General features: G+C 43.3%; 1 protein-coding gene across 1 annotated transcript in view; it reads left to right on the forward strand.

Moving 5' to 3' along the window:
• COP1 (COP1, E3 ubiquitin ligase) overlaps positions 1–23,601 on the forward strand; it is a gene marked incomplete at its 5' end in the record, with an annotated part of 115,412 nt that overhangs the window by 44,664 nt on the left and 47,147 nt on the right. Inside the window, 4 exons of the mRNA XM_026039846.1 lie at positions 3,540–3,683; positions 11,439–11,547; positions 12,804–12,885; positions 20,368–20,484. Of these exons, the coding sequence (XP_025895631.1) occupies positions 3,540–3,683; positions 11,439–11,547; positions 12,804–12,885; positions 20,368–20,484 (452 nt within the window). The remainder of the gene's footprint in view (positions 1–3,539; positions 3,684–11,438; positions 11,548–12,803; positions 12,886–20,367; positions 20,485–23,601) is intronic.

Genomic DNA, 23,601 nt, shown 5'->3' on the forward strand with positions numbered 1-23,601 from the left:
CTTTGCTTTGAAACGTATTTTTCAACAATTAAACACATGTATTCAGCTGCTCATAGCTTTAGCACACTGTTTTTTTCATCCTGAAACTTCTTACGCTGTGTGACAAAATTCAGACTTTGGGGTGCCGAAGCACAAAATACGGTCGCTGTAATTGCAGCTCGCGCCCGCCGGCCGCAGCCCGCAGCTCCCCTCCTTTCGCTTGAGCTCGAAAGGCACCTCGGCAGTGGCCCAACGGGCTGTAAAAAATGGGATTTGGAATCGTTAAGGTTGATAGGATCCTTCAGAGGCCTGTGGGTGGAAGCATAAAGTGAGAGGTTTTGTGAAGGAAGGGTGAGCAGAGACGCTCAACGCGTACAGACAGCAGGCGCGCCTTCCGCGTTGCCGCTCCGCAGGTCTCCTCTCATCAAGCCAAGCTGCCAGGCGTGTTTCAGAAGCAATTTGTTTCATAATGCTGTTTGTTAGCCGCAAGTGCTCTCCAAGGTCCTGGGTGTGCTTGTTTATTTACTTAGGCTTATTTATTTTCCAGCAACTTTCAGTGGTATTTACCCAGCACACTGCTTGCTAAGAAATTAGWGAGCAGGAAAAAGAAAACAGTTACCTGGGATTTGGAAACGGCTCTTCTCTAGTTTTTCCATGCAGCAAGACAGCAAATTTTGATCCGATTTAATTTTTGTAAGTAAAATCTGGTGCGCATGGATAAATCTTCTCCAAATAACCAACCCTTTTAGTATCTCCAAAAGATTCCTTATGTAGAATTCATAGTCTTTTGTTAGCCATGCTTTTTACTGTTTCCTTTTAAGACAAAAMGGAAAGAGTAGCAATAACTGAGTAGCACCTCCCCGAGGAGCAAGGATCACAGCTAACGCAGAGGAGCTCGTGTGTGGACGTTCAAACTTTCTACTGTAGCTTACCCTCCTGTGCTTCCTTTAAAAATAAATATACCCACTAGACGAGCGCTGATCTTGGTTTTTATTCTGTTCTTGATATCTTCATTGCAATAGCTGAGACGTTTTGTGAAAAAAGAAAGCAATTACCGGCAGGAGAAGCCGTGGGATGTGGAGCCTGGGAGAGGCGGGCGGCCGGTGTCGGAGCCGSCGCGCGCCGCTGCGGGCCTTGGCCTCGGACGTCCCACACGTGCCGCTTCACGTCGGCGGCCTTTCCCTCCCTGCAGCGGCTTGGAGGCTCTTTGAAGGTCGCAGGTCTAATCGTCAGTTTTCAGTTTTCGCTAGTTGATGAATTTTATTATTATTTTAATTACGTGCTAACTGCTATAGACATTATTGAGATATGCATTTGTTCTATCTACAGTGACTATTAAAATAAAAAAAAAAAAATCTACAAGTAATGTTAGAGAAACAAAACCACCTCAGGTGAGACAATTCTGTGCTATTCTGATAACTTGGCTTTTTACCAGACATTACAGTGGGATTATTTTTTTTTTCCTTCAGCAGCAGAAGACTGAGGATATAAATTGAATCCAACTAGATGAATCGCTGCCATCAGTCTAACTGTGCTGTACCAGAATCCACAGGACTGCAAGCAGGAGCTGAGACAGCAGCTCGATTAAGACTGTGGCACAGATAAATCCATTGCTTTGTTATATAGGCTTCTGATTATAAAATTCCTTCATTGCTTAGCGTGAGCTGACAGGCCAAGGYGGGCCTGAGCACAGCTTCTGCAGGGCTGGTATAAATAAACTTGGTTTGACTAGGGTAGGCCTGGTGCTTGGAAGGAGGAGGGGGGAAAGCAGTCTAGCTGCTTTCTCTTCCTTTTCATGTGAAGAGATGCACATCTGCTTTTCTTCATTCCCTGACCATAAACACTTCCTTTCCTATTTATTATTATTTCCTATTTAATTATTTATTTATTTATTTTTAATGGGCTTGTGACTTTGCAGACCTCACCGGACTGGTCTGCTTTCCCTACAGCAAGCAAGCAGTTGTCAGCGGGGCTCCTTCCTGGCACTGCTCTGCAGAGGATTTAGGTGCCTGAGTTAAATGACCAAATTGCCAACYGTTTCCCCGAACTTTACATCATCGGGCTGCATAGGAATAATCTRTTCTCTCCGTAACTGAAAAATCACTTGATGGTTTCTTCTTTACAAAGATGTGAAAATTCTCATGACATATAAATTGTATCTTCCCTTGAAAGCATTGCAAAGGCTTCAACTTCTCAGCTMTCATGAGGGGTAGAAAGCTTGAGACACTGTGGCTATAAGGGCAGCCTAAARAGCCTTCGTCCCTCTTGTGAATGGTTTAGTGCTTTCTCCTTGTGGGGAGAAGTCCTKTAAACCCTCCTGCTCAGCGTTTTTCAAGCAGTATGAATTGAGTGTGAGCTGCTTTCAGAACTTACTGCCTGTTTCATAAGTGCTGTGATTTCGTGGAAAATGGCGAGGRGCAGCAGGCACCAAAGTTAATTAGGTAACAGAGAGCCCTGAGAGACCTCAGCGTGGTAGAAGCCCAAGTGGTCGGGGGGCTCGGAGCGCAGAGGCCGCGCAGCCCCGTCCCGTCCATCTCGTCCCTGGGCTGGCGGGCAGCCCGTGCCGCCGCGTGGGCAGCGCTGCGCATCCTCCCGGCGCGCCCCGGGAAACGCCGGCGGCAGGACCCCGCTCTTCCCAAGCAAGAAACTGCTTCCCAAAAGCCATTTGAATTCTCCATTAGATGCCTAATAAATTTCTTCAAAGCCTTTGCAAGCTGTGAAAGTAACAACAGYGTTAGCTTTCTGTACCCTGCTGCTTTTCTTTCTCACGTGTATTTCATGTAGAACCTCAGGGTTTTCTCGTTTGGAGCTTAGCTTTATTACAAAGTAACTGCTTTTACTTCCAACTTCATTGATATCTATTACAAACGTGCCCTGCAGTTCAAGGCAGCAAGTGTGTCTGTTTCCAGGAGCAACCCTAGGTGGAAGTTATATTGTGTGAGGTTTTTATTGTTCTGATGATATACATTTCAGCCTTCTGTTGCTCAGAGAATTTAATTTTATATATATAAATTTTTTCTTTCTTTGACAAGTACTAATATGCTGGGTCTTAGCACTTAGAGTTCACCAAGGTGCTGTAGAGGGGAGCCAAGGGATGGAACATTTCAGCTGAAAGGAATCAATCAGCAGTCGTCCTGGGGCATTTGGTCGTAGACCCCACAGTCACATTTTAAGTACCTGCCAGTGTGAGCTGTCAGCTTTGACATTTAGGTACCTGGTAACACAGGCAGTTTGCGTGACCAGAACAGCCTTCGGAGTGCCTGGACAAAAGCACCGTCTGCAGGAGGGAGATTGTGCCCCCACAAAAGTCCAGTTCAGGAAATAACCACGTTAGGATTAGAAAATCTTGCCTAAGAGCAAARCTGTGTGCTGTTTGAGCACATACCAGACCACATCAAGTTGCCTCAAATGCCATGTCTACTAAGCGCATTCTCCAAAAGAATTGTGATCATCAGCTCAGCAATGCTGAGCCCAGTTAGGTGGTAAAATTACCCTGCTTGTAAATACCTGTGTTACTGTACGGTTCTCAATCKGTGCTTTTTTTTGTTCTTGTTCCTCAGTATTGAGTTTGACCGAGACTGTGACTACTTTGCCATTGCTGGGGTGACAAAGAAGATTAAAGTCTATGAGTATGGTACAGTCATTCAGGATGCGGTGGATATTCACTACCCTGAGAATGAAATGACCTGTAATTCCAAAATCAGGTAGGCATTGGCTTTGCATTGAAACGGGGAATGCTTCTTGCATTTGCCTACACGTATTTGCGGACGCTGGTAGCTGGCCGTGCTGCACTCATTCAAGGTAAGAGCAGGCCTGTGTTCCTTGTTCCTTGCAAATGCTGTTCTACGCCTACAGAGCCTAAAGGAGACGAAGACTTGAGTAGGGGATATGCTATAGATAACMCCTTCGGATGTCTGAGGATAACTTCTGTGTCCAGTTCTTTATCATAGCTGGCAAATACATTCATTCATTTGTTGCTGTCTTCACTGAGTACAAATATACAGTTGTGTATTGAAATGTAACTGATTGGAATTATTTTCTAATTACTGTTACAGATTTTTTTCTTCCTTATCTTCCTTAGCTCCGTTTTCACAAGACTGATATTTACTTGCCTTGCATTATTTATATATATATATRTGTGTGTGTGTGTGTATATAAATACATGTATTTTTTCCCCACTCTAACTCTTAAGGAAGCGAACATAAACAGTCTGAGAGAAATGTTCTTTAATAAGACATTGATTTGTGGAGTTTATGTTTTAACGTATGTATTGCAAAGGGYTGCTAGTTTGTTATGTTATTCCTTCCCGGGGTTCTGGGCAATGTGTGACTACATGGAAACTAGTGAATTTGTGTAGGCAAATACAGTCATAGTTGAAACTGCTGGATTCTCCAGTTCCCAAACTTATACCGGCACTTCTGAAAATTGTTAGTATTTTTGACTGAGTCATAGCAGAGTTCACGATCCCTGGCTTCAACTTGGTTTGGAAGAGAAGAGCAGAATGTGAGGAGAAGTGTCTGGTACTTGATTAATTCCTCTTATTTTAATGAGAAGGAGAAAGATATATGTATTTGCACCTTCCCTGTCTGCCTGAGACTCTTTCCAAACAGAGTGTGCTGTTCCGAGTGTGATGGGAATCTGCTCTGACAGTCCTGTCAGGCACTAGGTGGTTCGTTCAGCCTCCCCAGACGGTGCCTCGTGAGGGGAGAGCTGCATCCCCACGCTTAGCGGGGTCCCTCTTGTCAGCCCTAGGCCCCCAGACAAGGCTCTGCTTGTGGCTCTGCTTGGGTCCAGGTGCTTGCTCGCACACGCTCTCTCATAACTTAGTGCTCACACACACAAGTACAGAAAAGTGTGTGTGTGTGTGTATATATGATCCTAGAAGGATCGTCCCCTGATGGAAGGGGTAGACAGGACCTCTTCTGTCACTTCCTTGCTCTGGTGTCTCTGGTTTCTAATAAACAGTGCCTCTCTTTTTCCCTTGGTACCTCCACATCAGCATTCCTTCAGTATAAGGCTACTTCTGGTCTTGACAAATGAGGCTAGACCGTCAATCAAATGTCTTCTTGCTGTAGCCATTAGCTGTGCTGCCAGTCACTGGCTCAGCAGCTCGCCGTTGCGCTGGAGCACAGCGTAATAAATTGCTATTCTGAAGTGGCATAGCTTGAGGGAGAAGAGAAGGTATGAAGCCTATAATTGCATTACAGAATACTGCAGTATGCCAAAAACATGCCTGTATTAAGCTAAAAATCTAAAAAAGTAGAGCCTGCTGCTGTAACAAGCACTGACTTGAAGCTGTTGATTTTAGTACAGGTGGAGATGCAGCCTCTCCAAAGCCACGCGGCAGCTCTGCTCCGTGCTCCCTGGTGCCCGTCTCGGCGGGACGCACACTCGTGCCGTCGCCTCGGCGCCTTCTGCGCAGGTCTCCGCTGGGCTGGTGGCTGCATCCTGCTGCTGCCATTGCCAAGGCGTTCAGAATGAGGCTCTTCCGTGGGCTGCCACGTCTCCGTTATTTTTAGGAGACCTTAAACAACAGAAAACTTGTGCCAGATGCTCGTTAGCTGCTCGTGAGTGTAATGGTGATGGAGGTAGTGGAGGATGCCTGGCTGTCATCCCGCCTGGAATGTGCAGCCGCACACACCAGGGAGCGCGGCGCCCGTCCCGGGGGCCTTGCAGAGCGCAGCGGCAAGGGAGGCTCGTGCAGCTCATGCTTGCACCCATCCTGCTCATGCTCCTGCACCGTGGGTCACGTCTGTCCCTTGAGCTGCGCCCCAACAGCCCGTCCGGGGGTACTTTCCGAGTGTGCATCGAGGAAGCTSTCCTGAACTGGTCCCAGTTAGCCTTGTTGGAGGTGGGGATAAACCCCTGGTTGTTACGCCGCAGACTCTGCGTCCAGAGCAGCAGCGCCGGGATGATTTTCTAAAGCAGACAGGTGACAGCGCCTGGAGCGCCCAGGGCTGGCCCGGAGCGAGCCTGCTGGCCTGGAGCAGCTGGGCGCAGGGAAACCCTTGCCCAGTTTGGCTGGCACCAGCCCAGCCCTGCTCTGCCCAGTGCCAGCTGGCCCCTTGCTGAAAGATTCTGTTTCACACTAGGACTAATTGATTGTAGGCTTTCCTGGAGCAAAGCCCTTKCACCAGCTGTATCCGAGTCTCTTTTTTCCCTCTTTTCCACCCCATCCCCCCTTCCTACGCCCACCTGCTTCTTAAATACATTTTTTTTCTCTTGAGCTTTCTTCTGATCCTTATTTTTAAGAATGAGGAGGAAATTAGCATGTCAGTTTTCTGGTAAATGTGCATAGATTCTCCGAGAATGACAGTGGCATAAGCTTCCAGGAAAAACACAAGATGACACATAAATCCTCATAAAAATCCCATTTACAGCTTCATAGCTTCAGCACAAGAAACAAATCCTGGCRTTGTGTAGGAGCTATAAACAGCACCCTGTGAGCTAATTATGATTTGCCATGTCCCCAGCCCTGACAGACCATAATCTCTATCTCCCCCCGAGGCAGAGGGAGGTAGGAAGGGACAAGGAATGAGCAGCTTGCAACAAATGACAGTTCTCCTGTGATTTATTCAAGAGGCAGAATTGTTGTTTTGCCCTAGGTTGAAGAAGCTCAAAATAGAAAAGAAAGAGAGARAGAGAGAGAAAGCTTAGTGTTCAGGTAAAAGGAATTGGCTCTTGCTAATCTGCATTAGGTGGTGGGCAAGTGTGGTTAGGTAAACATGTTTTTGGAAATAGATGTTTAATATTCTGCATGCTCACTACAGTGTGTGTTTGCAGCATTGTGATAGATGCTCCCACAGCCCTCCAAAATCAGCTGCATCTGTGTAGTCAACTGCAGTAAAAACAAAGCATYGAAGGCTTTCCTTTTAGGATGCTCCTAGGATTTTATTGGCTTTGTTTTTCAGTTTTGACAAATCAGATGTGTGATTTCTGTCCTTATCACACACAGTTCATGGGTTTGTTGCTCTCTGCCTTTAAAATTGCAGTAAATTCCCACCATTAAGTTAAAATTGAGGGGGGRAAAAAAAAAAARAAAGGTGTTATGGTGTTTTTCAGCTTAGGTTGTTTGCTAGGTGGAGAAGTGTGAACTGTGCTTATGCTGAAGCCCCTTTATGAATAGTGTTCAGACTTCCATATTTCCAACACGTTATCCTTCAGAAAACAGACAGGTTGCAGGAAAATATACATTCAACTTTCATTAACTCCAGCTTCCAGAGTGACTGCCTCATTTTGCTATAATATTAATGAAAAAAATGGCTTAAATGTATTTTCTCTTAATCCCACCAGTGGATTTCTTTAGGTTGATGAAAAATAGTGTCGTCATTCACATGGTTGATAATTCCAGGAACAGATCATTCCTTTAAAAACATTTTAGTCCTAAAAGTACCAGGCTGCAGTTGGCTCGTAGTAATCGACTGGCTCTGAAGCGTTGGCCACTCGGAAGCAGATGAGAACACAGGAGCTTGTACCTTATTAAAAGCTTTAACTCTGTTTAACTCTCATCACCAGAGGGTCAGTTGACACCTGGTAACTTGAACATGGCTTTGAAATCGCTCAGCCACTAAAAGACTGGATCATGAATGAAACATTAGTGCAGCTGCCTGCACTAACCAAACTGTCCCATTCGTGTTCCTGGATAAAATAATGTACATAAATCTGAACAGGCCAGAAATGTTGTGTCTGGATCAGGTGCCGAGGTTAGAGAACTTCTGCACTGGACAATTACTTTTCAACTAGACCTTCTCCAGGAGTTTCACCTAGTTCTCCTCCTAAGCAAAGCTATTGCAAATCATAGCAAGATAAACCTCTGGAGCATAACATATAAGATTGCTTCTGGATTAAAGAACAAAAAAGAATGGAAAGAAAAATACTGTTAATAGCTTTTAAAATAAATGGCTGTCCTCCAAGATGTTTTTACATAATCCCTTTTAATCTTGCTCTGAATTATACATTATTTCAGCCTTACGTAGACTTCTGTTTTCCTAGGGCATTACTTTCACAGTCTGTTTCCTCCTGACTGTATGTGGCTGAAGGCCACGTCAAGGTTGTATACAGAAATTTAGTTACCTTTGCAGGCTGGGGCCTTGGTGCTTTACCCTTTGAGGCCAGAGAACAAGGTGCAGATTTCTGCCTGTCTCTCCCTTGTCCTCTTCACCTCTCCATTTTCCTCTTCACCTTGCTCCTGCATGGACATTGAGCCCATTGTCACTCAYGATAACAGCTTAAAAAAGACCTCTACCCTTCTGGGTTACTAGAACCACCTCAGTACTTTGTAGACCTAGGGAATCCACTTGGAAAAGGCGTTATTGTATCCCAAGCACAAAAAAAATGACTTTTCAGGCCAGTGTCATCGTATCTGGCAGAGAATGAGACCAAGGTTCGGAAAGAGGTGTTCAAAAAGACTTAMTTAATCTTTTTGCAACCTTTGTGAGAGGCAGTGCCATGCAATTTGAAAGAGTTAGAGGAGAGGGAGCTCACATCTATCTCATTAAACCCAGAACTGTACCCTACCAAAAGTTACTTTGAGCTTTTAAAGTATAAAGAACCTTGCGTCTTGCACTACCAAGGAGMGCACTGCGGTTAAGAGCTGTGAAGAGCTGCTGGGTGGTGATGAGGARTCAGAGGTGGAACAGGACTGTTTGTTTTGTCTTCTTATGAGCGTTTAATTATCTTCCTTAAAAAAGGAAGATATATGGTGTGTGACTTAAAAGGTGTTAATTGAACCACTTAATTGCTGTAGATCCCTAAACATTTTTCATTTGTCAGTCTGTTTTTCCTTTGTCTTTCCATCTGCAAATGCTTTCCAAGTGACCGTTAACCCCTTATTAGCACCATCAGACTTAAGAGATACAGATTGCTGAGCATCATCTTAGTGGTGCCGCCTGGAAGGGACACACAGCAGCAGTTCAACTTCTCCATCTGTGATGACTGATAAAAGTTTCCTCTYCTTACAATGTCATTTTTAAAAATCCTTAAATCTATTACCTCTCAACACCATTTAAGTTCTGGTCCTTTCCATTTTTCTGCCTACTCATAACTCTGAACTTTCATTATTTTCCTTTTTGACTATATATGTGTGTGTGTGTGTGTATAATATATGATTACTTTTGCAGTTCAGTTTGCAATGTCCAGTTCACGTCTGTAGTTCAGATATGGATTTCATGCTCTCCTAGCACAGAATATCTGTCCTGGACTTGGTCACAATGGCACCATCATGTCCATTTTTCTCTAGGACTCCATCCGGTTCCTGCTACTACCTGGCATATTCTCTCAACTCTCCTGATAAAGGCATTTTTTCTGAACTTTAGCTCTGCCTAGCTTGGAGTACTTCAGTGCAGGTAACAGGAAGGAGTGGGGAACCACTCCAGTAAAAATAAACCAGTAAATGTCGAGCGCGCCCATTCTAGCCCTGCGGTTAGTTGGGGACTGCTCTCGGGCTAGAACCCAGTTGTGGTGCAGCTCTAGATCTCTAAAGTAGTTTTTGCTTCCATCAGTGACACTGCTGGAGCTGGAGCTTCAGGCAAGTTGTTTTTGGACCTCTACAACCTTTTTGTCACAGTGCTGGTGGGCAGTACCTGCYGGCTGTGTTTGGTCCTCAGGAGACCACTTCAGCCTCTCTGGATGAAGCTGCTGGTCAATGACAGGTCATCAACACCTGCCTTTCGGAGGGTACCTAAAGATAGTTGGGTTAGCATGAGGATATCTCCTTGATGATGCATTTGAGGGCAGTCCTTGCACTTGGAAGGGCTGAAGATGCTAATACTTCCCAATTGGCTTATTCTGAAGGAGATGAAAGCAGAAAAAACAGTTCAGAGCTGTATCACTTTTTACCATCAACTGCTATCAAAAATGGTAACTTAAGAGACTAGGTGAGCAGACAGTGGGGTGGACTGAAAGCTGATAGAACAGCCGAGCTCTAAGCCTTGTGATCAGGATTGCAAGGTCTGGTTGGAGSCTGTAGAGGATGTCAGAGCTCAATGTCTTTTGAATCACTTAGTCAAGTTTCCCATAGTTGCAGGCACCCATACAGTGTCCTTCCCTTTGCCTGTTTATTCATATTCACCTTAAACAGTCAGATTTCCTGCCTCCCRTTAGACCTACTTCTTTGGCTTGTTGACTGCACGCAACTAAAGAGCAGTTAGCTGTGAGTAGTGGTTAATGGGCCTAAGTTCCCCTGGGGCTACAAATTCACACTTCAGTAGCTAGGTTTCAACATAGGAGTAGAATAACAGCTAATTAAAGGCAGCGCTAATATATTTTAAATGTAACAAACCAGGGATTTTTTTTTTCTTCCTCTGTGCATGTAAAGGATTTATTCTTGGCGGGAGGGGAAGGAAAAAAAAAGTTTCAAATGCATAGTGAAACCAAGAAATTAGAAATTTCAGAGGTAAAGTATTTCTAATTGATCCATGCTCCTATGTAGTATTTAATCTATAGCTATATTAGTCAAAGGATTAATAAAGAGTTACAGAATCGTTAACTTCCAGTTTAGGTTATTGGTTAAAACCTGACCCTAGGACTGCCCTCCTCTAGTTAGTTGTGCTGGAGCTGTCTCATGACCTGCCTGAATTGGATCTGTCAGCTCAGCTTCTGCTGCGTGCATCACAGCTGATACCCCCTGGCACGCTTTTGGGCCAGATGGCCCCACAATTGGCAAACGACTAGTACAAATTTTCTTACCTCTGTCACATTTTGAGGAGTCAGACTGGAGGCATCTTGCCAGAGCAGTGGGAGTGGGACTTGTCAGTATTATTCATATTTCATTTTCTAAGGACTAGAATTGGTTGTTCCAGTTGTCATCGAATTTTACATAACAACYTGCACAGTTTAAAATACAAACATGTGAATTTACTTTGCAGCTTCCTGGCAGAAATATTTCCTGAACTGTCCCCTGCAAACAAACTGCTGTTTTCTCCTGGGCAGGAAGGGGAACTTTCCTTGTGTACAAAAAGCTGAAAGGAGTTTGTCAAAAGTCCCAAACTTTGATTTTTGCACGTAGGCTTGGAACGTGCGTATGTGTCAGGGAGAGAATGATGGAGAGATTGACTGGCAACCCATGTAGCTGCATATTTTGCATATATAGCTTCTGTTAGGTGAGTAGTTATTGTGGTAGTAGTAAAAGTGGTAGCTGTTGAAGAGAGATTAAGAACTCAAAACACAAATTCTCTGTGGGAATTTGTACAGCATTCAAGTAGCATCAAAGTAACAGAGAAATGTATCAAAAAACAAGGATTTTTTTTATATTGAACTGCTGTTAAGGCTGATGAACACTTTTGGGGTGGGAAGGTTTGCCATGTTTCTGTTGGCTTTTGGTTTTGTCTTTGCTGTTTCAGTGGGATAACTGATCAAACATTGCATACTTTATGGTAACTGCCTGGCATCTTACAGGAATGATTTCTCTGTTGAAGGTGTAGTTTCAMTTGAGACTGACCAGGGCTCTTTCTCTTTTGAAGCTGTATCAGCTGGAGTAGTTACCACAAGAACCTGTTAGCCAGCAGTGACTATGAAGGCACTGTCATCCTGTGGGATGGCTTCACAGGACAGAGATCCAAGGTCTACCAGGTAAGATGCAGTCAGTAAACAGGCCCGTTTTCCCACCTGTGGACCGTGTTGTTTGGGGACAGTGGTCTAAGATGTTGCTTTTTGTYCTGCAACAGGCTTTAGGTTGGACAAGGTGAAACAGATGCCCTCCTGTTTGACAAATTTACAGTCTGAATAGCTTTGTTGTGCAGTAGTCTGCAGTGGGGACACTTGTATCTTCTTGTCGCAGCAATTGTTCTATGTAAAAGTTTTATGGGATGATTTATAAGAGGCCTGTGCTCCAAACAAGGAGTTTGGAAGCAAATGTGATAAATTGGTAGAAAGGGTTGGAAATGCTGCAGAGGAATGTGTCCAGGATGTAATGCATTGAGCTATTCGGCAGTAATGAATGAACAACAAACTAGCCTTTCRTTCCCTTATCTTGACAGTCCAATAGGAATTTCTAGTTCCTGCTTAAGCCTTTATTTACTTTTTTTATTGTATTTTAGCTGTGAGTGTAATCTTGTTTTCATTAATCCTCTGCATGTCTCAGTTGAAACTGAATTGTACTGGACAAAATAAGTCTTGTCTATTTTCCTCTCAGATGTGTTTTGCATTTCTTTATGAAGCTGAATAATGAACCTAGAGAGGACCAGCTGTTGCTTGTGTTAAAACAAACTAATTTTGCTTCCTATCAAATTACTTGATTATTTTTATTTGGATTTACATAGATTGAGGAAAGTATGTTGGCATCTGCTTCACATGTTTTTTAAGTCCCTTAATTATCTTGTCCTGGCCAGCCCTTCACATCATCATCTTGCAAGGCTCTGCAAAGGCATTAAACAAGGGCTTGGACTGAATTCGGGGTTTCATTCAGTGCAGAGCTATCTTTCCATGGGGGATGTATCTGAGTGGCAAGTACAGCTCTTCTGTGTTTGGGGAATGTACCGGCTTCTGCTTACAGGTGGAAAAACACAGGATTAGGCACTAAAGTAAATCTTTAGTACCTTTCTAGAAAAGTGAGGTTTTCAGAGGGGAGGTATTTGAAGTGTTTTAGAACAGACGTTGTGGCAATACTGGGGGATGCAGCTGTCTTATAGAGAACCAGCAGCAGCACACAGTGAAACAACAGTGCCTCAAACAGAAAAGGTTGTTTGAGAACCTGTGAAACACAGTAAAGCCTCTCTGAGCAAGAGTCTGCTGACAATTTATGCCTAACAGCGTTTGCCTTCCATTTACTATTTTATCAAATTATAGCTCACTGTGTATCTTAATACTTTTCTTGTTTCTATAAACAGGAGCATGAGAAAAGGTGCTGGAGTGTTGACTTCAACTTGATGGACCCTAAGCTATTGGCTTCAGGCTCTGATGATGCAAAAGGTATTTTTCTTTTTGAGTCTCTGCACTTTGTGAATTCCCTTTGAGAGATGAAAAAGGTGATGTTTCATGTAGCTGTTTCAGATTTCCTCAGCTGCCTTCAAACTTGTAACTGATGTACTAATATGTCGAGATATTGCTGAACTGTTCAGGACTTAGAGAGCCTTTGTTTGGATTAAGATTTCTTGGTGGGATATTCACATCTTGGGGATAATAGGCTCTAGCTCGCATTTTCCAGAAGACTAAACAAAGCAAAATGGATTTTAACATTAGTAAAGCTTGTTGTGCTGAAGCCTCGGGGCCTTTGAAAGGAATATGTGTATGTGTATTTCAAAAATGAGATTGTTGGTGAAAAAGCAAAACCTAAAAATGCTTGGTGATCAAAAGCAAATGGTAAATTGTGTGCAGAAATAGTCTCTTGATTTCATGACACATAGTGCATTTCTCAGAGCTTAACAGAGTTGGCTGATGGATCGAATGAGTGCACTGGAAGAAAGTCTTGACTTTCTAGTCTCCGTGGTCCAGTCACCCCAGGGCTTCTGGAGGACTCAAGGCACCTGTTAGTAACATATTGCTTGAGAAATGTTCCTTCTCTAAGAAGAAATAGGAACATCCTGACAGGGGAAAAAAAACAGCACTAAGAAATATGTAACATTCCTCATCCTTAGAAAACAGGATCATACTTGTAATTTATTTACAATATAAAATTAGAGTTACTTTGCAGCGAGAGTTCTGTAGGCAGTGGAGATCAGCTCTCCCATATGGGATAATACAGCTCTGGACAGAGCTGTTCATGATTAGCTTTGAAATGCTAAATTAATTTTTCATAAACGTTAAATCTTGCAAGCCACTTCCCACTAAAATGCTTTTAAATTCTGTTTCAAAAGAAAGCTGTATTAGTGTTTCTCAAGTGCATTTGACATTCTTCTTGATGGTGGTAATTTCATATAGGAAAGGATAAATTTCATGTACAAATGAAATTCTTCTTGATGTTGGTAACTCCATATACAACAGTGTAGCTGTAATGATCATTTTATAGTTAGGGAGGTTTCATTTAAAAAAAAAAAAAGTGGTTTTTGATGCTTTCTACTATTTGGTGGAAGTCGAGAGTGTTTTCTGTGCAATTAAATGCCACAAGAGAGAATGCTTGTCTTGTAATCACCCRCCGTTTTATCACTCTGCTCCCTACCCACGTTATCCTTTTTTTGGAAAGAGCTTATCTTCCAGATAGATATGCCCCTGTTAAGAAGTCATCCAGCAGGTGCAAAGAAAATTCTTCTAATTTAACTGTTTATTTCTTCATTAATACTTTTTAGAAAGTGCAGTGTTTTCTCAAATTACTACAATAACATTTGCTAATCTGTATAACTTGCATTTCCATTCAAGGTGCATGTTTTGTAGCATAAAACTTGTCTGGAACATTGCATCTGTTACTCCTGCTATATTTTGGCTGTGATTTGCATGTGTAACACAAATATTAGTGACAAGTGAAATCCTGTGTGAAAATGTATGAAATAGTCACAGCTTTTAGTCTTTGTAAGAATAATAGCAGCAAAATTTCAAATTAAATTCATGCTATAGCATGAAAATTCCATTGCAATGAACATACTGAAAGGACTGAGCATATGGCAAAAGGTAGCGCCTGTGGTGAATTATCTTAGCTAGCTCTCTAACCTCTCTAAGTTTGATTTTTGTCATTCAGGTTTGTACCTGAGTGAGTTTTGACTTCAGATATCTAGCAGTGATGCTCCTCTTTACCTCCGGTACAGCGCTGGGGAAGCTCAGGATCTGTGTACACTTTCTGTTCTTTTTCTCTGCTTGGGAAGAGTACAGTGGATTTTCTGACAAAATATTTCAATGTTGAGAGTTTGGTATGAGCTGAACTATTGAACTAAACTCTCTGCCCTTCCCTGAAAAGAAGGGGTATAAAACATTCCTCAAGTGATGGAAAAAAAAGCTAGCAAAACTGCAGCCAGTTTTCTGTCTGTAAATGTGTGTGTGTGTGTCTGCCTGTCTCTCCTTTATTTTCATTTTTTTTTCTGCAAGCTAGAGACTCATTTTTAAGATCTTAGTGCGCTCAGTAGGCATGTATTGGGAAAGGAGGTTTTAGATGAATAATCCTATCATCAGTGCTTTGCAACCTTAGCTGCCAGGGCCTGGAAACAGCAAAGGGGGTGTTAATGAGTGGAGTGCCACTGGGGAGAAAATGGTTCTGATATAATTAGAAACAGCAGCCTTGGGCCTTGGGTCTCATCTCATCCTCTTCAATAAATGAAGATAATATAGGATGGTTATTTGTGGAAAATCGTTCTAGTTTAATAGCAGATAATGGGAGCATAAAAGCATTATTGTATAAACACAGTTGGTATTTGGAATAAAAGTCTCATTTTTATCTATAGTTGTCACGCTCTTCCCTTTAAAAGGAGCAAAGGTAGTTGAGTATCTCTATAGGGATGCAAGGCTGTCCACCAGCTAGATAGTGGTAAGTAAAACTAAGGTGTTTAATTGAGCTACAAGCATCTTGGGAGGTTCATAGACGTAATTTCAGTTCCTTTATATACTTGTACATGCAGAAGCTGTAATTCTTATTTAAGTAGCAAAGGATGACTTTCTACTCTTTGAACAGAAAGGAATCTTTAGTTTTGTGAAAGAGGCAAGTTACTAGCGCTTTGCTAGTGCCTTACAGCTGCTTTTTTAACCCAGTGCTGCTGTGTGTTCTGTACTGGGGATGTAGCTTAATAGCCAGAGTGAAGTTGGCAAGTGAGAGCAAAGTRTTTGGTAAGTCCATGTGGTTGAAACTGTAGAAATCAAACCTCCATCGTGACAAAAACGTGTCTGGAGAGCTCTGACGGAAGCTGTTTGCCAGGGTGCTTGCAGGGCAGTCAAGCACTTATCTGCTCTTCCGGGATGGCTTTCAAAGCTCTCTGAAGCTCTTGGGGATGCAAGCCAAACTGGCAAGTTTATCTGAAAAAAAAAAAAATTCTGATTTTATGTGTCTCCTGTAAGCTATAGTCTCTGAGAGCAGAGTAGTGGAGCAGGACAGGAGCCCAGGAATGCCCTGGGCCATATTAAAAGGGCACTTTTGCCTAATAACTATTTCCTTGTGCTTACAGAAGGTACCTTTTTCTTTTTTGGGGTAGCCCTGAAGTCAATGGTGCAACACAGCTTTGCAAAGTCAGCTTCATAAAAAGGAAAGAGATTGTATGCAGGGGTCTCTCTACAAATCCATGCTTGTACCAAGAACTGCAGATGAGAGATTCCAGCCCAGCTTTGCTAAGGATTTCCACAGGATTGTTTGGAGGCTGAGTTTGACGCTTTGGAYTCTGTTGACTTTAGCTTGAGGTTTAGCTGTTGAAATCAGGTTGAACTTTGAGTTTGTTCATTTTCCTGGCTAAGGGAAGTAGATAATTCCCTGGAAATCTGCGGGATGGGTGGATTCACTGTGCGCAACCCGAGAAGTCGGTCAGGAGGTTGGCAGTTGAAGCGGCCCCAGCGCCTCCCTGCCGGCCATGCCAGGGGCGCGGCCCCGCGGGCCCGGCCTGGTGCCCTGGCTGCCTACGGCCTGGGTGGGCCCGCCGCCATCGACCCGCGCAGCGGATCCGAGCTTTCGCCTGCCAGGGCAGTTCAGCAGCTTGTTCCTGGCTGCTTCCTCTGTTAAGGACAACTTGTATTAGCAGAATTTTTTGATAGGCTCAGATTTGGGGCTTCCCAGGGCAGAGAGAGACATGGAGCTTCTAGAGAGGGTCCAGCACAGAGCGACAGAGATGATGAAGGGATTGGAGCATCTCATGTATGAGGAAAGACTAAGCRAGTGGGGCCTGTCTAGCCTGGAGAAGAGAAGGCTGAGGGGGGACCTGATCAGTGTSWATAGATACCTCAAGGGAGGCAGTGAGGAGGAGGGGGCGGCCTCTTTTCAGTGGTGGCCAGCGACAGGACTAGAGGAAACGGCCACAGGCTGAGGCACCAAAAGTTCCACAGGAACTTAAGGAAAAAATTCCTAATACTGAGGGAGACAGAGCCCTAGAACAGGCTGCCGGGAGAGGTTGTGGAGTCTCCTTCTCTGGAGATCTCCCAAACCTGCTTGGACGCAGCCCTGTGCCACGTGCTCTGGGTGACCCTGCGTGTGCAGGGGTTGGACTAGATGACCTCTGAGGTCCCTTCCAACCTTAGCATTCTATGATTCTATGAATGTAGGGAGGAAGGGGCCAAACTCTCCTCGGTGGTGGCCAGTGCCAGGACAAGGGGCAATGGGGACAAGCTGAACCCCAGGCAGCTCCATCTGCGTGTGGGGAAGAACTTGCTTGGTGTGAGGGTGCCCGAGCCCTGGCCCAGGCTGCCCAGGGAGGCTGGGGAGGCTCCTGCTCTGGAGATCTCCCCAACCCGCCTGGATGTGACCGGGTGCCCCCTGCTCTGGGTGTCCCTGCTGGAGCAGGGCGTTGGACTGGATGGTCTCTAGGGTCCCTTCCAACCTCAATGATTCTGTGACAGGAGTATCCCATCTCTGTCTTAGAGAGGAGCATGCAACATCACATATAGTAGTAGCATAAATATACTTCAGCATGTGCCTATTCCCTTATTGCATGCCTGTAAGTATGGCTCAGTTTAAGTTGCTTTATAGCCCTTGCAGAGTTATTGCACATGTGGATATTACTTGGTTGGAGACTTTGTATTTTTTCAATAGATGGAATGCAGCAATACTCTTAAGTAGATTTTCTTCTTTCAGCTATTGTAATACAGGCTGCCACCTCTTTATTGTTTGTGCACAGAGCTGGTATACAGCGGACTGACTTACGGACTGATGCATCTGAATGAAACTTGAAAAAGATTTAGGTGTTTTAGTACCTTTCTTAATTTCTGTAGTCATCTTGTTTGGTGCAKGGAGGAGGATATTTGGTCTTAGAGATGTGTCTCAGTAACAGCAAGATTAAGAAGCATATGCTTTGGGAGCATATTTTAGGAATAGTTGATCTCAGATGGCTGCTTGCCTCATCAACACAGCTCCGAGTGCTAGCAAGACATCTGCATGTTGTGTAATTACTGTCTGAACCTCAGCAAAACTGCTTAAAACCACAGCAAATAAAGGATAATTCATGAGGGTAGAGTTTATTAACCTGTCAGTTCTTTTTAAAAAATAAAGGACAACTCCAGGTAGAACTTGACATGTTTCATTATGTGTTGCTTATGTCACATATATCCTGTTTTTATAGCACTGACTAAGCTATAATTGGAGCCCAGTGTATTCTGCAGCATTTAGATCACAAAAATTGCTGTAGATTCTAATCTTTGTCAGTTGTAGCGAATATTATGATGGCTTTGAACACACGAGTTGACTGTTCACCAGATGAAATAGCTGTGCTTATGACCTGAAGACTTAGAGGCAGAAAAAAAAGATCCAGGTTGAAACTTAGCCCTCAATTAGCTTCTGCTGCAAAGCTGAGACCGAATGGCTGTTATTTATTAGAGATGGTGTTAAGGGTTTTCTCAATTTGGACACAGCTTTTAAATATGGATACTTGGTTAGAAGGCTTAAAGCTTCTAACACAAAGAAGACTTTGTGTGTGGTACTAGATTTGGGCACAGCATTGCATTGAATTGTGAGCTCGCTTGACCTCCTTGCTGAAGCAGTTTTGTTAAACCTCCTGTTGTTTAAGCAATATTGTCTGCCACCAGTGTCCCCTTTCAACCATGAGCAGGCTTAATTTCCATACCATCAAGTCCCTAAACCTACTGTCCTCTGCTGCCACTGCAATGTAGACTAGACCTCCATTGGTGTCTGCTGAAGGAAGATGCCAGCATTTTGTTTTGCAGAGTGCTGTGTCCTCCCTTTCCCCTGCAGCATCCCCAGCACAAGCACCGTGCAGGTGGGTTAGCCCTGGCCTTGCTAGGTAGCTGAGAAAGGCTTAAGTTGCTTGCCAAGCTGCTACCTTGGGTGTGTGTGTGCGTTTCATTTTCCAGCAGTGTTGGGAGATGTTTAGACCATATCTCTGGTGAATGGCTTCATTTCTGAAAACYGACAGCAAAGTGGGCGCTGTTTCTACAGCGTTTTACATAATCCTTCCATGTAAATCCGATATGCGCCAGTGTTTGTTTATGATGGATGTGTGATGTTTTAGAATGATTCCAGACAACTGACAAGTACCCCCACACTTATTTAAACCGTTTTCTTTAGTATACTCCAAGCAGCCATGTCTGTCCTTCATCCTTGGAGGACAAGATTCTCCTACACAGGATCAAGATGTAGGGCAATTTTCGCTTTTCCTTGTTTGTGAACAATAAAAACGGACTATGAACATCTCTACTTCTTTAACCATTGAAACCAGCCTTGGATAAGAAAGAGGTGATTGAGCAATTATTCCACAGTGGGAAACAGGATTCCTCCTCTTTGGCTGTTCCTTGCTCCTCCAAAGTGAACGATTAGTAAAAACATCTCAGATGGGCCTTAGACCTCAGATTTGAGAGGACTGGTTTGCTTGTGGGAGGCTGTTCACAGAGTGCAGCCTTCACGGGGTCCTCTGAGCTCGGCGGCACAGGGTTTGGCTTTCTCTGCTTCCTGCTCCGGATGCTGTGAGGACAGCACGAGCTTTTGTGCAGGAGCAGGGGCCGAGGGGACAGCGCGTATTATGGGAGCTGACGTCAGCCKGTCCTGGAGGCGTCCCCTGGGTCGGCGCCAGTTCACCTGAGCCGAGGGCAAAGCGTTTCATCCGTAGCTTGCAAGCTGTGCGGCTGCTCTTTGAGGTTGGCTGYGTTGGGGACTGCCTGACACTCTTCACCTTTGCGTTTAACTAGTGCTCGAGTATTTGGGGAGGGGGGGAAGGCTGGTTTTGAAAACCCATTTGTATTTTCTGTTAATTCTCCCTGTAAAACAGCCTGAAGTGAGTACTTGGGGGAAGAGCTTTTACTGTACAACAGCTTAATTGATGTTCACACAGTAGTCCCATTAAACACTAGATTTCTTTGTACCAAGGAAATACAGCAACGTAGGAAGCCAGCATACTGATTCCTTTACTGCCAATGCCTGCTTTTGAAGAGTGAAAAAGTTTTTTTCTCACTCACCCTATTTAAGCATGCAGTCAAGTTTATTTATTCTGCGCAGAGCAGTTCTGCCTTGGAGAATGGAGAAGTTTAGATCACARCTAGGTGACAAAGAACAAACAGTATTTAAGCCTTCTGCAGTGCAGGAGCTTCCCGCAGTGAAGCTGTAACACATGGCTAGTCACCTAGTGTGCAGATCCCAGCTGTGCAGGAGGGTTACTTTGCATCATCTGGTGTGTGTTGGAGATGTGTAGAATATTTGCTGGACTCACTTTGGAATATTTGCAAGCTTACTAGCCATCAACTCCAATTTAACCATTTATAATAATTGATTTCTTCCTCTTGGCAACTGCGGTTTTTCGGGGTCTTATTTATGAACTAATTAGATTTGTATGCCTTTSAGATGAGCGCTTGTGGTGTTTACTCATTTCTCTTGTTTGTTTGTTTCTCTAGTGAAGCTGTGGTCTACCAACTTGGACAACTCGGTGGCCAGCATCGAGGCCAAGGCCAATGTGTGTTGTGTCAAATTCAGCCCCTCTTCGAGGTATCACCTCGCCTTTGGCTGTGCAGGTAGGTGCAAAGGACTGAGCTGCACAAAGTCACAGTCTGTTCTCCCCTCTACCTGAGCTTCTGACTGCCCCAAAAGATTTGATCTTGCAGTGAAAAAGTCTGAACCACATTTTCAAGTGTGGAATCACCCAGAGGACCATAATGATGTGTCARCTTGCTCTTGCCGTGCAACATAATTTAGTGCCTGTATTGGCGACAGAAGTTCACCAAAGCAAATCACAGTTTAGTTTGTTTGAGATAACTAAAGGAACTGAGCAAATCTCAACTTTTTAAGCCTTCGAGTGGGGTTAATGTTAATGTGGTGATGATAGTTCTTTCTGTGGTGCACTGTAAATGTTCAAAAATCATACTGGGAATGTCAACTGCTTTTATTTGTGGTAGATTTTAAAACAGAGGCTGTGTATGGTCCTTGTAGCTGCGACTGTAATCTCCATGGATGGGCTTATGCTTTCCTGGGCTGGGTAAAGCATTCCCGTTGAAAGGTTTATTTTAAGTAGTAGTTTTGGGTAAGGCACGATGAGACTTTTATTCATTTAAGTTAAAATACGTTTTGGTGCTAATGCAAAGACTTGAGTATAGAGCGGTTATTAACTTTGGGAGGAAAACACATCATGTTGGATGTGCAACAGCTGAAAAAGATCTAAAGTGCCTATAAATGTTTAACTGAAGTGGTGAATAACTGCATTTTCTTTTCTTTAGGGAGTTTTAATGTACTTGTAACTGCATGTTCTGATAATATTTGTTATCTTTGGACTTCTTGAGGTATTTTGATATTCTTTCAAGCAGTTGTTTGACATTTCTTTTAGCTGTTTATTTTCTATACTGGTTTTACTTAAGCTGCGACTCTTAAGAATAGAAAGCAAATTTGCATTTTGAGGCGCAGCCAAAAAAAAAAAAAAAAAAGATTGAAGTTGAAGGGTAAAATATTGACTTGTTTGACAGACATCTGACTGAAGTTTAGCAAACTTCATGCARGAATAGAATGGCCTTGTTTGGAATATTTCCTAGCAGCCTTTGAAGCACGGGGGGCTACCTATGAAAGGCTCTAGAGAAAGATGGGAGCACCAAGCAAGTAGGTCAGTTGCTGCTGAAATAGGTTTTGAGTTTCTAAATAAAAAAAATAAATTGAGTTTCTAAATAAAAAAAAATAAAAAAATAATTGAGTTTCTAAATAAAAATTAAAATCATCAGTGACCTGTGATTGCTGGAAACTGCATGGAGTAATTGAACTGATCAGAATGACTGGCCCACGGAGGAACACCTAATTGATCCTTCAGCCATAAACACGTGTGGGAAAAAAAGGCTTGGGAAATAAAATTTTAAAATGGCATGTTTTACAAGATGTAATACTTCGGACATCTGAAAATCAGAGGAGGGAGAGAAACATTTGTTTTACTATATGTACTGTAAAAATGCTGTCCTGTTTAATGTGCTATGATGGACACAGGGTTTTCTCCTCCATCAGTTTCAACTAATCTTGTTTGCTGATTTAATATAGTCTATGCAGAAAGGCCATATAACTTCTAAATACTGTGTTTTGTCACATAGACTGTGAAATTAATAAAGGAAGAGTAAAATCTGTTTTCCTTGAGCAATAAGTAAAAAAAAAAAAAAAAATTGCAAATTGGACATACTGGTTTGATCATCTCTGTTAGCTCCCCATGGGAATCCAGATGAGCAGTGCAAAGCATTAATGGATTGACCAGTAAGAGGCAAATTCAGGAAGCTGCTTTGTCTCTGCTCTGGCTTGTTGGCTTGCTTGGTGGATTTTCAGTTACATAAACTGTTTCAATTACTTTCTTGTGGCAGTCAAGGGTAAAACAGCTGATATCTTCCAGCAATACTGACCAAATAGCATTTTCTATAGCATTTAAGCAGAAATACTGCTTCTTTATGTATTTTTTTTCTCTATTTGTTGAGTTGAGAGAATTTAATAGGTACAAAAATGTGGATTCTCCAAAAAGGAGAGTGTGAGCAGGCAGCGGGCAGGTTCAGCAGGGTGAGTTCCCAAGTTGACTTGCTGTGTCCAAGTCCTACCAGCGGGGAATTCTGTCACTTCCTGGAGTTCCCTAGGCTGGTATGGTGAGATAGACATGTACATCAGCATCCTCTCACTTCAGTCAGCTGAGTGGGCTTTTCTACTGCTGCTATGTTAGAACCAGCTGACAACTGTAAGTGAGCTGATACAGTGAACTGAAACCCGTGGGAAATCTGCTTTTCCTTGTATTTCCTGTGTTCCGCTGTCTCTTGCTTCTGGTCCTCCAACCTGGTTACACCAACTGCACCCAAGTGTTTGTAAATGGGCATTTTTGTTCCAACAGTTCTGGCTGTTTTTTCCCTGACAAGACGGTGTCGGCTCTGCCGGAGAGCTCGTTGTTCCTATCATACTGTTCCCGATTTGCTGGGAACAGCTGCTTTTCCCTCTGTGCCGAGTTCCTCTGCAGCTTCCTGCTCTCACTCAGCAGCAGCAGGAGGAMATGAAATGCCTGCCTTGACTAGTGCCCTCTGGAAAGGACTTGCCGTGGGTTGAATTGGAGTTCATCCTCTCTGTGGATTTTAGTTGAGCCCTTTAAGGTCCTTGTCAGAAAATGGGAGTAATGATGATAGGAGATGACATGGTGCTTTGGTTTGGATGCAGTTGTGGTGAAAAGTCCTATAATTGCACCTCAGTGTGGAGGTGGAGAAAAGCTCTGYGTGAAGCTTTATCAGCTACTGGCTTGGCTTCAAATAGATGCCATAGAAAGCTGTGCTTTAGTTTGCTCCTATATAAGCAAATCTCAGGATTATTATCTAATATACATGATGTATGGTTTTTTTGGCTTCTCACTCTGAAAGCTTTTTAGATCACCAGAAGATCATTTTGRTAGCTTAAAAGCAGAACAAATGAGCAATAAACATGAAATAAAGCCTGTACAAGATAAATGAGTGTTTGGTTTTGGAAGTAATTTTCTTAAATTCAGACAGGTATTTCAGGTGAGGAAGAAGCTGGATAAAATCTGTGGCAGTGGAAAGAGCATATAAAGAAGGAAGGGTTCCTTTTGTCTGTGACTTTAATAAAATATTCTATTGGCATGCTTACTGGGTTGAAACATCAAGCAGTATAAACTGTAATCACTG

The sequence above is a fragment of the Nothoprocta perdicaria genome, unplaced genomic scaffold, assembly GCF_003342845.1.
Source record: "Nothoprocta perdicaria isolate Ctin4 unplaced genomic scaffold, notPer1 scaffold_243, whole genome shotgun sequence".
Lineage (NCBI taxonomy): Eukaryota > Metazoa > Chordata > Aves > Tinamiformes > Tinamidae > Nothoprocta > Nothoprocta perdicaria.